The sequence below is a fragment of the Galleria mellonella genome, unplaced genomic scaffold (assembly GCF_026898425.1).
Source record: "Galleria mellonella isolate WM207_F2 unplaced genomic scaffold, CSIRO_AGI_GalMel_v1 utg38, whole genome shotgun sequence".
NCBI lineage: Eukaryota > Metazoa > Arthropoda > Insecta > Lepidoptera > Pyralidae > Galleria > Galleria mellonella.
Window position 1 is genome coordinate 1,088,812 of NW_026442090.1, and position 13,446 is coordinate 1,102,257.

Here is a 13,446-nt window from a genome sequence, read left to right on the forward strand (position 1 = left end):
TTCTCAAGGAATCACGTAGCAGTGTGTAGTGTAATCACGTGTTCAGTATATAGTTCCCAAAGATTTTAAAACATAAGATAGAAAATAAACTGAACATCGTCAATTCATTTTAATTTTTTTTATTTAATTCACTAATATGAAGGATATAATGAAATATTTTATTCTAGCACCACAAAACTCTACGTGTGTCCGTGGTCGTTCAATCAGAACGCAACGCAACCGAACTGCTCACAAACAAACGTTACTCAACTGCTCTCGACCACCTGTACCGCCACGGGCGAGTGCCACCGGCCGGAGTACGTGGTCCTCACGTGGGTGCTGTGCCTGGTGGCACTCACCTCCATACTCAAGCTCTACTACCTCATCAAGACCTGCCTGGCGATCGCCAATGTCGCTATGTACACGGTCCTGCTGCTCATGTACTACGACTTCAATTACAGCACCAACAGTGGTTCAGAGTGTGTATCCTTCATTCCTGTTTTTGTTTTTTTAACATGAAATAATTAATAAGCTGACGGCCTATCTGAAATGTGATAGCTACCGCGTATATGACATAAAAATCGTCAAGGACATTTTAAAAGGTACGGTGACGCTGATGGTACCCCTCACGCGTTGTCTTTCCTGAGAACTGAGATATTATGCCTTTTTTTATACAACTTAGAATGGTAAACAAGCTGACGGCTCGCCTGATGGAAAGTGGTAACCGTCGCCTACAGACATGAGCAGTACCATGGACATAACAGAGTATACTGTTTCGCCCATGATAACCCCCATGCATTGCCATTCCTGAGGACTCAGGTGTTATTCCTCTTTCATTTATTCATGCATATTAAAGAGCTGATTGTTCCTTCTGCCTTACGTAACTGTCCATGCTTTCATATCTAGTAATTTCACTGTCATACATACACCTTTTCAGTTGAAACACAGCCATGCTAGTACAACTGCTTTTGCAGTTATGCGTAAATGCTAGAAAACCGAGTCAGATAGAGGTGCGTCTCTTAGATGTCTCTTTTCATCGCCTTTACATTGCATTGAAAGCACCTTAGTGTTACTATTACACCTACTTAACAAGGTTTTGCTCTTCCGCCACAGATTAAAATACTACGTGCAAATGCTGATCCTGATGATGATGTTCCTGGTGGTGGTGGTATACCACGCGCGGCTAATCGAGGTCACCTCCCGTCTCGACTTCCTATGGAAGCTGCAGGCGGAGACCGACCTCGACGAGATGGAGGACACGCAACGGACCAACCGGCACCTGCTTACGCACATACTGCCCGACCACGTGGTCAACCATTTTCTGAGCAAAGATAGGTGTCCTGACGTAAGTTGTGCTATATTGTTTCATTATTAGGAAGGTTTTTTTTATTAATGGATGATAATGAAATAGTAGCCCTGCCTGCGCTAACGATATACGCTAGCGGACTCCAGTGAGGGATGATAGGTGAAGATGGAAAGACAGGTCAGTTAGCCCATCGTGATGAATACACCAGGCATTCAGCATGCGAGGTTTACTTACCCATAATTTACAACTTTACCAATTTTTACACTAGATAGTAGTATCGTATTGCCATACCGTCATAGTCGTAGAATACTGACGTATATATATATATATATATATATGTAATATTTGTCAGATCCGTGTGTATTCTACGACTATGACGATATGATCCTGGCATATAATAAGCATTTATAAATAAATAAATAGGCCACCCTATTCTTTCCCGTGGGTGTCACAAGAGGCGACTAAGGAAGAGCGAGGGTGGGCAGCAGCGTCCCTCTTAAAACATCTCCAAAGCGTAACTGTGGTTACCAACCCGCCTGCCAAGCATGGCAACTACTGGCAAATCCCCCCTAGGGGGGAAGTTTTGTGTTCATCAGTAGACAGTTAAAGGCTGATATGTTAATAGTAGTATCGCAGTATAGTTTATTATATTATATAGTATATTTTATTGGTTACCATGCCTGAGGATTAAGGTGTTATGTCTCTATATTCTGTAATTTCACTGCCATATTTCTTCAAACCGAAACAGCAAAAATTTTTGCATAAAGTGTTTCTCTGGTTGATAGAGTCAAATCGATAACCTTCCTTTTTATTGGATTATGGATTCCTACTGGCATACCAAAACCAATATTTAAGTTCCGTTCCGTTCTTGTCGCTTCTTTATAGGAATAAAGAAGAGACTAGAACAACTTCAGTTAATGGTAGCCAGATAGCTTAAAACAATAGCGCATGAGTAGTTACCACTTAAAGCTAAACAAAAAGTGTCCAGTACATCTTTCATTTCTACTTAATTGGATATTAGTCCTTATTTGTATATATCCATAGGAGCTGTATTCCCAGTGGCGGGACGAGGTGGGCGTGATGTTCGCCGGTATACCGAACTTCCACGAGTTCTACTCGGAGCAGAAGGCGGTTGACTGCATGCGGCTGCTAAACGAAATCATTTGTAATGTACCAACCGACACCACACTTTTAGGCTCTTAACACACGAGCCGCGCCGGCGACAAGTGCAAATTTAAAAATCAAAGAATGTTCTAATACTTATACTGCACTATATAAGAACCGCGGAGTATGCACGCGGTGACGAGGCTCGTATGTCATGCGGCTAATCTATTACAGTTTAATTTTTATGTAACTTAGAACAGCAAACAAGCTGATCAAGTTAATCACTTGATGGAAACTAGTAACTACCATATAATTCATTGTGATGCTTAGGGTACATCTTATGTGTTGCCATTTTCGAAAACTAAGATGGGCTGGATAGACTATGCCTATCCCAGAATCGTCTAGTGCCCAGCCCAGGTTACGAGCGAAGCTTTGTAAAAAGATGTCTAAGAGTATCAAACCCCTATTGGGAAATAATCTTAAATACGTTAATGCCTGCATAATTTGTAATTTCGCTCGCACCTTTAAACCAAAACACACCAATACAAAGATAGCTGATTGGCGACAGAAACACTTGGGATAGGATTTACCCACGCATAATGAATTACGTACGAAATGACTTGAGCGCTGTAGCATTACCGAAATAAAATCTGATAAGCATATTGTCCAACATTCAATGCAGACAAGTGATAATATTCGGGATGAGGTTGAGAGAGAACACGATGCTGGACGTTGATGTCAGGTTCAATCTGATGCCTGTGGTAGCGAAAACATATCAATAGATTCATTTGTGAATTGTTTAGGAAAGCTGATTTAGTCCTGTATTACTGTATAAACTAACTTAATTAGCTGTCCACTGCTGGACATAGGCCTTCCTCATGCAATTACGATGAAGGCCTGTGTTTAACAGTGGACAGTTGACGACTGACACGATGATAATGATGATTTATCTAACTTACTAAATTGATGTTACTATAGCTTGATCAAATCTGTTGATGATTATCATTTGTTTTCAGTTGATTTCGACAAGCTGTTGATGCAGCCTCGCTTCAAGAGCATTGAGAAGATCAAAACTATCGGCGCGACTTACATGGCTGCTTCCGGACTCGATCCAAAACATAAGGTAATAAAAAATTATATCTTTAATTTAATTTACATTTAAATGTTTAACATAGTTTCTGGTCTTATTTTGCTTCTGCTCTTCACAAAGGCATGCTGAATTTTATGATTATATACTCAAATATACAAATAGTTACAATACCTCGCACTTTAAGTTTGGTTTTTAGAAAGAATGTATAGTAGAGATAGTAGAGTCAGATAATTTTCGTAAAGCAAAATCCTGTGCTTGAAAATTTTAATAAATTTATATTCCATCCTTAAGATAGAAACAACCATGCAAACATAACTACTCGGCAGCAGGAACACGAGTGGAACAGAGGTACCTATGCAAACGAGTTTTGTAAAAAATGTCTCTCTTGTAAATCGTCTACTTTATCAGGATATCAATCCTTACTAATATTACAAATGTGAAATTGAGTTTTTTACCTCATAGTGCTTTAACGGCTTAACCAATCACTATGAAATATGGTATACACGTACTATATGCGATAGTGATGGTTATAAGCTCCTGTCACGCAGACGAAGTCGCGGGTTAAAGCTAGTATAACATGTTTAAGAAAAGTATGAGTTATAAATCTAGATAAAAGACCTGGAAACAGACATGGATGACGATATCATCTTTCGCACGCTCTGTGCGAAAGATGATATCGTCATAGTCGTAGAATAATGACGGATCTATATATGTAATTTTTGTCAGATTCGGCAGTATTCTACAACTATGACGATATGGCCAGAATGGGCGCGAATATGGAAATGATTATGAATAGAGATGAATAGAAGAGCAAAACGTATTGCGCCAGTTCCAAATAAATAATTAAGATAAGGCAGACAGTTGATGATGACGATTTAAATGTATAAATTTCACAAAAAATGTTGCAGAGTGGCGACGATGACTGCGAGCACCTATGTGCATTAGTCGACTATGCGTTCGCGATACGAGACGCTCTCGACGACATCAACAAGCACAGCTTCAACAAGTTCCGGCTTCGAGTCGGTGAGTCCACTGCTCATACTATATCAGCCGTTTACTCTCTACTGTTGAACATAGACCTCCCTTTTTGGGGCTTTCTAGTAATTGCCACGTTTGTCAGGCGAGTTGGCAACCGCAGTTAAGCTTCGGTGGTGTTTTAAGAGGGACGAGAGTCACCTCTTACGCTACCCATGCGAAAGGAAGGGGGAGAGACATTCTATGCCGAAACTACACGGCATGAGTCCACTATTCCTTACCATGAAATTTATTATTTTTCTTATACTTTTAAGGTTCGCTTAGCGAGTTATGGAGCTAATATGCTAAACATGTTCTTAAATACTACAATGAATAATGACAACACCTGAGTGGTAAAAGGGATATCACCACTGTTCATGTCTAGATATGGAATGGAATGGTAACCCCACCCGCGCTAACGGTATACACCGGCGGGGCACCAGTGAAGAATGACAGGTGAGGATGAAGCAGGTCAGTTAGCCCATCGTGACGAATTCAATAAGAATTGTTCACGATGGTTTCCAGGGGGAACAATGCGGAGGTCGACCTAATAGAGCAAATTGCTAACAATGGGGCTATCAAACTCCATTACTAACAATCCCTTTCCCCCCTAATAATGGTGGTATCCACTTCCTACTAAAGAGGTCAGCTTGTTTACTATTCCACGTTATATGCCAAAGGCGTTACTTCATCAGGTATAAGCTGCGGTCCACTGGTGGGCGGCGTGATTGGTGCCCGTAAACCAGTGTACGACATCTGGGGCAACACGGTCAACGAGGCATCGCGCATGGAGACCACGGGCCAGATGGACCGCGTGCAAGTCACCAAGTACACCAAGCAGGTAGGTTTTGGAATAAAGATTAAAAGGTATGAGCACATTCCTTCTTAAAAGGTCAGCAACACACCTGCAATTTCACTAATGTTGCGGGTACCTGTGAACAGCGATAATTACTTATCCCGAAGTGAGTCCCAGGCTCGTTTGCCCCTATGTGTAAAAAAAATACTTATAGTATTGGTTTACGCTGACGAGGTATAAGCGAGGGCTTTAGGGGGGCACCGATTTTCGACTTATCATAGTTTAAAAAACTCATCCGTACAAATCGTTCAACGGAGATATTTAAATAGTGCTTTGAATTGTCGTGGTCTAAACATGCTAGAAGCGAAGGACCACTGGTTTTTTTTTTGATGGATGAAAATGGTATGGTAACCCCGCCTGCGCTAACGGTATACGCTGGCAGAGCACCAGTGAAGGGTGATAGATGAGAATGAAAACAGGCCAGTTCGCCCATCATGATGAATTCATCAGGAATTAACCATGATAGTTTCCAGGGAGAATCACGCGGTGGTCGACCTGGTTGGGTATATTGCTAGCAATGGGATTCTCAGTCTGCATTACTAACAATCCTTTTCCCCCAGGACCACTGGTAATATACTGGTCTTTACGTTGCGGTTGTAAATTATTAATGAGTGCTCACCTGTAGCTACTGGACGGGCGCGGCTACAAGCTGGAGGCGCGGGGGCTCGTGGAAGTGAAGGGCAAGGGCCGCATGGAGACGTGGTGGGTGAGGGAGTGGCGGGGGGCGCGCGCGCCGGCGGCGGCGGGCCCGGCCGCCGCGCCCGCGCCCGTCGCCCCCGCCCCCGCGCCCGCCCCGCCACCCGCGCCGCCGCGCTCGCTCGCCGCCATCGTCTACACCATGCTGCAGGCCAGGAAGAGGATCTACACGCACCCGCTCGACTCCACCGCGCTGCGTGAGTCGCCCTCACTTAAACGTCAATGTTTTGCGATTTACTTACCAGAGAGAGACTTTATACAAAAGTCGATTGCTTATACCTCTGTCCAATTCGTGTTTCAACCGTGAAGCAGTTGTGTTGGCATGGCTGTGTTTCGGTTTGAAGGGTGGGATATGGCGTGAATTTACTGGGTACAGAGGAACAACACCTGAGTCCTCTGGAATGGCAACGCATGGGCGTATCATGGGCGAAACAGTATACTCTGTTATGTCCATGGTAGTGCTCATGTCTATAGGCGACGGTTACCACTTTCCATCAGGTGGGCCGTCAGCTTGTTTGCCATTCTTAGTTGTATAAAAAAAAAAAATTCGTATAATATGCCGATAAAATTAATCTTGTGCATTAAATTGTACACGCTTAACATGTTATTATTGAAGTATACTAAATAAATCTTATTGCGACTCGTCTAATCTAAACTTTTTACGTTATTATTATCCGCTCTCCTTCGTATTATTATTCGGTGCTTTTCCTAATTAATTTAACTCGCGTGTCAGCGGGGCGCGCGGGCGCGGTGGGGCCGGCGGCAGGGCCGGCCGCGGCCCCGGGCGCGCCCCGGCGTCGCGCTCACACCGACCTGCGGCGCGCGCGCACGCGACATGCACGGTCAGTACCCACACTATTTTACATTGAAATGAAATTAAATTAAATTTTTATTTGCCAGAAACATTACAGATAAGATGTTGCATTTGTGAAGTTTATAAGATGTCCATTATGCTTTGCCACATTAAAATGGCATGCAAATATTGTCTATTGAATTTACCAACAGATAGGTTATTTTATATGGATAAATTATATATTTATTTAATTTTCTATTACTTACTACATTATACAATACACAATAGACAAATCACTAGTGGTACCAAATGCACACTTTGGTCATGCATTATAAGCAGTCAATAAAGCTATTATAAATAATCAATATCATTTTGTACACTAGATACTTGGTAACATTTTTGTAATGCATATTAATAATATGAGTGGAGATACGTATTACGGAAGCGCTTGACTTAATAAATATCTCATTTATATTTTATCTGGTTAGGAAAATTTACTGCTATACACACTATCTATACATAAAAAGAAATATATCAATTTCATTTAAAGTTAAGAAGACCTCCTTGTTAAGAAAAAAAAAATCGCAAAATTAATTCTTATTAAATACCAACATTACTGCGATGTTTTAACAATTGCTAGAAACAACAATCCAGGATAAAATATTCTGGTTCAAAAATATGTGGTATGGTTGGATCACCTATCCAACTCTAAATAATAAGATTAAAGTGTACAAAGAGAAATGCGATGTTTTATTATAACAATTCAGGACGTATTACTCTCAGTGTAAGTCAATATATTTTTCGATCGCATTGTTCAAAAATTACGTAATCATTAAAGTTCATCTAATGTTCCAAACGACCAATCACGAGTGTTTACGATTTACACGAGTGTGTACCTTTGTCTCGTCCGTGTTTCTGCTGTGAAGCAGCTGTACTTGCAGCGGCTGTGTTTCGATTCGAAGATACTGGTGCTGTTTAATCTGTAGGTGACGATGATTACTACTGTCCTTTATCTGGACAATTAATTGACGATTGTTAATAGTCGAGATAGAGTACATTCGAAATCTCGCACTAAACACTCTGTTCAAACATATTCGTCGAACTGCTGGTAGTGGTAAGACAAAATAGTATAAAGTGTGGAGCGTCTACGTGTCGACAGCGAGGCGGACGTGGAGTTGGGCATGCGGCCGCATGCGAGCAGCATGGTAGTGCGGCGGCCACGCGCGCTGGCAGCCGCCGCCGCCAGCCTCTCCGCGCCGCACACGCCCACCGCCGCGCACGCCGCGCACGGTGCCGCCGCCACACCCGCCCCCGTCGTCGCTGCGCCACCCAAGCTGGGTATAGGTACGCAATAAGTAGAATTCACTACATAAAAAACAAGTCACTTCAAAAACCACACAATTTGAATTGTCTCCATTCACTTCAGAATTATCTGATATCTAACCCAGGATTCGAGCAGAACTTTTAACTATGACAATGCATCTCTTTAAAGGAGCTAGGCCCCGAAATAATCTTAAATACACCAATTTAATTCCTATCGATTGCAAAAAGAATTAGTTTAAAATTTGTGAATTAGTTATGTATGTTACACACAAAAAATACAGGTAAATTTATAACCTTCTGCTTTTAAAATTTATATAACAAGAACTTCATAATGCTGTTTTAATTAGAAAGCCTATTTAATTTTTAATTACAAACAGAAGTGCATGCGACTGACCAAGACTTATTATTAAGACTAATAAAGACTAGCACATAAATATATGACCCGATTGAAGTTGTTATTTTGGCTACCTAAAAAACCTAGAGACACTTGACCTTTCAGGAGCGAGATTAAAAGCCGCCAGCTTTTCATACCGCACGCGACCGCAGAGAGACCGCTCGCCAAAAATGCAGGAGCAGCCCAACGGCGGCTCGGGCGCGTCGCTCGCCAACGGCACGCCCGGCTCCTTCCGCTTCCGGTCCGTAACCACCGCCTCCTTCCTGCGAGCCAGAAAGGACCAGAAAAAAGTCAAAGAGCAAGAAGATCACAAAGAAAATGGAGAGATCGTTACTACTAGAATGTAAATAGGTAAGACACTGTATATTTGGAAAAAAATTGTAGCTTACCCTGCCAATCGATAACCGTCTTCTAGAGAGGAAACTGCTACTAAGTAAATATGGTATAGAACACGTTCCAGCTGAATGTCGTAACGATTTGAATAAAAACACTTCGAGTTATTGCATGTGTAAAGCACAGAATTTTTTACAATCTGGTGCACCTTTGGAGAGCCGTATATCTACCACTAGAGTATTGTGAACTAAGATTTATGATTTTTTTCATACAAGCAAACGCCCCTAAATTTGAGAAGTGTTTTTTGCTAAAATAGGAATGATAACCCCACCTGCCCTGCCTATTGCCATACCCTGGGAGGGTATTTCTAATAGTCGGACAGTTAGTCCTCATTACTGACAATCCTCCAAAAAAGGGAATTGGTAACCGTTGCATAATTTCCTACCGATAACAGATTGCTATATAAGCAATACCACAAAGATTAAAAAAATTTATGTTTCATATACTAGAAAAAGACTTTTTACAAAAATCGTTGTACATGTCGTGTACATGGGCAAACGAGTACACACTGTTATGTCCATGGTACTGCACATGTCAATAGGCGACAGTTACCAATTTTCATCAGGTGGGGCGTCAGCTTGTTTGCCAAGAAAAGAAAGTTTTGAAAGATTATCTTACCTGAATACTTGCTAAAATTATATTTATCCATTAACAGGCGGCTGATCTTCCAAAGGAGAAATTGTGATTATAGGGAGTCAAGATAGGTACCAGTAGGTACACTCCGTGACACAGAAGACACTAGAGGACACTAATGATCTGAATTGACTAGGAAATTTTAAATGAACTTTTTTTGATAAGACGTTTTATACTGTTGTAGACAAATACTATAATTTAGTCATTAGATGTTATATATCAACTAAATAAGTATAATGTTAATTATCTAACAAGTTCAGAAATATTGCGTTTCTGTAAAGTCGTAATCTTTATTTCCTATACCATACATTCTCTGTCACTTTTAATAAAAGAATTGTGACCATAATTATTTTATAAAGCGTGGCGCCCTCTTGACTTGGCCTTGATGGTCTGGGCGTCCCTACCCTAAATTCGGCGCTGGAGTAATATTAAGAAACGAAATTACTTTTTTTACTATGTTATGTATAATCTGTTCTTATAATTTTACTTTATATGATATCTTTAAATAATATAAAGCCAAAAACAATTTTATTAATCTTTAGCCAAGACAATTGCTCACTACAGTAGTTCTAATTATATAAACAGTACTCAATATATTTAAAAGAAAAAAAATCCCGCGGATTTTATATTATATGGAACTGTGTTTATTTATATAATATGAGAGAAACAATTATTTATTGTTATTAAAAATTCACCTGCTCTGGGGAAATTACGAGTCTCTTATACATGACGCTGACAGAAATGGTTGTAAAAATAACGTCCGATTGCCAGACAAAAGAAGAAGTACGTCTATAAAATATAATACCATATTTTCCTCTATTAATTATTGTCTATTGTTATATTAGGTAGATACTTTATTTTTGAAAAATTACCTTTGTTTTTATACTAATGTATGTACATAATTAAAATAAGCAAATTGTAGATAAATTATTTTTTACTTAATAGTTTACTTGCACAAATTGACAGAGTACTTAATCTATAAAAAAACTTATTTAATCATTTTATTTTTAGCACAAATGACGCATTTATTATTTTAAGAGAAAATTTAATTATTAAAATGTTTCGTACCTATTTATGTGTCAAATATATTTATTACATAAGGGGATGAAAAAAAACGCTATGAGTCTTCCATGTGAAGGCATTCTTGTAAATATAGTTGTAGACTTGTATAATTTTATACTTTGAACTTACTAGTGCATATATGAATTGGTAATTGGAATTTGTTGAAGCCGAGGTAGGGACCAAACTCATGCTGCATTATGGCGAATAGTGAAGGTGTTCCATTTGGGAATTATTTGTTTGTGAAATAAAAATGATAATTAAATTGCTAGTTTCATTTATTAATTTCGGCATTAAAATGCAAAAAAGAAATTAAGATGGCGGCTACTCGAATAAAGATAATTAATAAATTGACAACCAAACAACAAACGCGCGAGAGACTCGTAAACTGTCATGTGTCATAGATTCAAAGCGCAGACAGAAGAAATGGCACTAACAAATTCCAGTTACCTTATATTTAAATATTAAGTAATATACGAAAATAATATATAATTATTTATAATGTATGAAATGAAACAGATATCTATAGGTAATTTATATTTAATTTACGCATCTTGATATTCATTTAGCAACCGGTTTGTTTGTCATTGAAATGTATTCTTTGTTAACTTTGGACAGATATATTTTTATCTGAAATAAGTTTTTGAGCATATGTGGGTACATATTACCAAAAACCGATATATGTGCCAAAATGATGTTTATATTTTGTTTTATCTGAAAGGGTATACTTACAGTTTAGTCCCATAGGAATTTTATCAAAATCGGTTCGGTAATGTAGATTTTAAATTAAAATAACTGGATTTGCCACAGTTAAAGACAATTTTTTTTAACCTAATCTTTATATTTATCATTAGGCAAATATAAGTAAATGGATATTAAATATGCCATATAGAAACTCTATAGTAATTCATTAAACAATTCAATTCAACAATAACAATATATTTTTGACTTCTTTATATGGCCCATGGTCATGTTAGTATGAAGTACAATTTTAAGATTTGAAGTTTGCTTCCTGAGGCAAGTTTGATCCTTAACTAATGCATCCATAATATTTGTGTATATTTTTTACCCACATATTGTTAATCGAAATAAATTCTAAAAAATATGTTATTAGTGAACGTTGTCCAATTTATCAATACTTTAATAATTAGACCTGCTCCTAGCGTTGTATAAAAAAAAAAAAACATGAAATTGTTATATCCTGGCTATTTCGTCTTGTATTTGCATACATTCCTTAGTTATATGTTGGTACAGGAGTGTTAAAAAAATACTGCTATGCCTACCTATATATGTATATATATTGTACAATTAATTAGTATATAGAGGTTCTTATGATGAAATTTTGTCCTACCGTCGAATGCACATATATCTATACTAGTAACTAAGTATGATATTGGCGTAACTTTAGCAAAAAAAAATGGAAATTGTGATGAATTCGGTATAAGTTACATTTTTTACAATACATGTAAGTAGACAATTAATGTTTAGATACCCTGTAGGTATAGATTTTACATAATCCCAAATTAAAATACCAGTGTTCTATACTTTTATGTATATTTAGATAGCTGTGGTTTACAAATATATTTAACTAAAGTATAAATATATGTAGCATAATAAATAAAGTAAAAAAAAAAACTGTTTTCTATCTATAATTAAGAAATTTTGTAGTTAGATAGTTTTCTTGAAATTTTATTGCAATACATTTTAAAATTATCATGACATGCATGTTGTACCTATCTATTATATCTATATACCACGTTGTGGTAAAAGGTGATAACTTCATAATGGGTTCGATTCTGAGGCATTTTTTCTCCAAACTTATATACATATACTCTTATACTATATATAGATAAATACTCTATGTTTTCCTCCAAAAGATTACAATAGTTAACTTATTATAAATACAAAATATTACACTGAGTAAACAATGAACGGCTTTGTTGCTAAGAGTGAAAAAAAGTAATTATAAACGGTTTAACGATTAATAAAGTTGGAAAGCATCTCGTTATCGGTAAGCCACGGTAAGGTAAGTGCACGAACAACTATTAATACTTTTTTTTTAATGGATGATAATGGAATGGTAGCCCCACCCGCGCTATTGGTATCACCGGTGGGGCACCAGTGACGGATGATAGGTGAGGATGAAGTAGGTCAGTTAGCCCATCGTGACGAATTCAACAAGAATTGTTCACGACGATTTCCAGGGGGAACCACATGGAGGTCGACCTAATAAGGCATATTGCTAGCAATGGGGCTGTCAAACTCCATTACTAACAATTCCTTTCCCCCAACTATTAATACTACGAATACGAATAACTGTTAACAATCATTAATTCATAAACAAATATACAAATAAATAGTTAAGTGAAACATTAATATATATATTAGAATATTACATAAATACATATACTACAAATAAAAATAATAACTATCTTTTTAGGTATATAGATTTAGAGAAATGATGCCTCGGAATCGATTGACAAAATCGGAAAGCATTCAATTTTCCCTTTAGTGTCAACACTAATAAATCAATACCGATTCGATTTTCACGCATTGGACTTGCCACTAATTAGCAAATGGGATACCAAAGATACGTAGATCTCGATAATTTGTGTATAAAATACATGTCCCCGAATTTAGTGTAATCTATTTATAATGTACATATTACTTTCGTATCTGATATTTTCATGTTCGTTACTTACGTATTTTCTAACTTATTACCTGTTCATTAAGTTTTAGATATTAAGTAGGTATACGATGAGACAGGAATGTGCCATTTGTGTGCGTATGTAGACATATGTAGATA

At 37.9% G+C, this 13,446-nt stretch overlaps 1 protein-coding gene across 1 annotated transcript in view; it reads left to right on the forward strand.

The window, feature by feature from the left end:
• The window catches only part of LOC113523060 (adenylyl cyclase 78C), a 65,387-nt gene extending 54,389 nt beyond the window's left edge, over positions 1-10,998 (forward strand). The window contains exons 20-30 of the mRNA XM_052897811.1: positions 168-458; positions 1,093-1,324; positions 2,330-2,450; positions 3,406-3,512; positions 4,388-4,502; positions 5,189-5,334; positions 5,975-6,242; positions 6,779-6,887; positions 7,998-8,182; positions 8,661-8,906; positions 9,604-10,998. Of these exons, the coding sequence (XP_052753771.1) occupies positions 168-458; positions 1,093-1,324; positions 2,330-2,450; positions 3,406-3,512; positions 4,388-4,502; positions 5,189-5,334; positions 5,975-6,242; positions 6,779-6,887; positions 7,998-8,182; positions 8,661-8,902 (1,816 nt within the window). The 3' untranslated portion in view covers positions 8,903-8,906; positions 9,604-10,998. The remainder of the gene's footprint in view (positions 1-167; positions 459-1,092; positions 1,325-2,329; positions 2,451-3,405; positions 3,513-4,387; positions 4,503-5,188; positions 5,335-5,974; positions 6,243-6,778; positions 6,888-7,997; positions 8,183-8,660; positions 8,907-9,603) is intronic.
• The last annotated feature ends 2,448 nt before the right edge of the window (positions 10,999-13,446 follow it).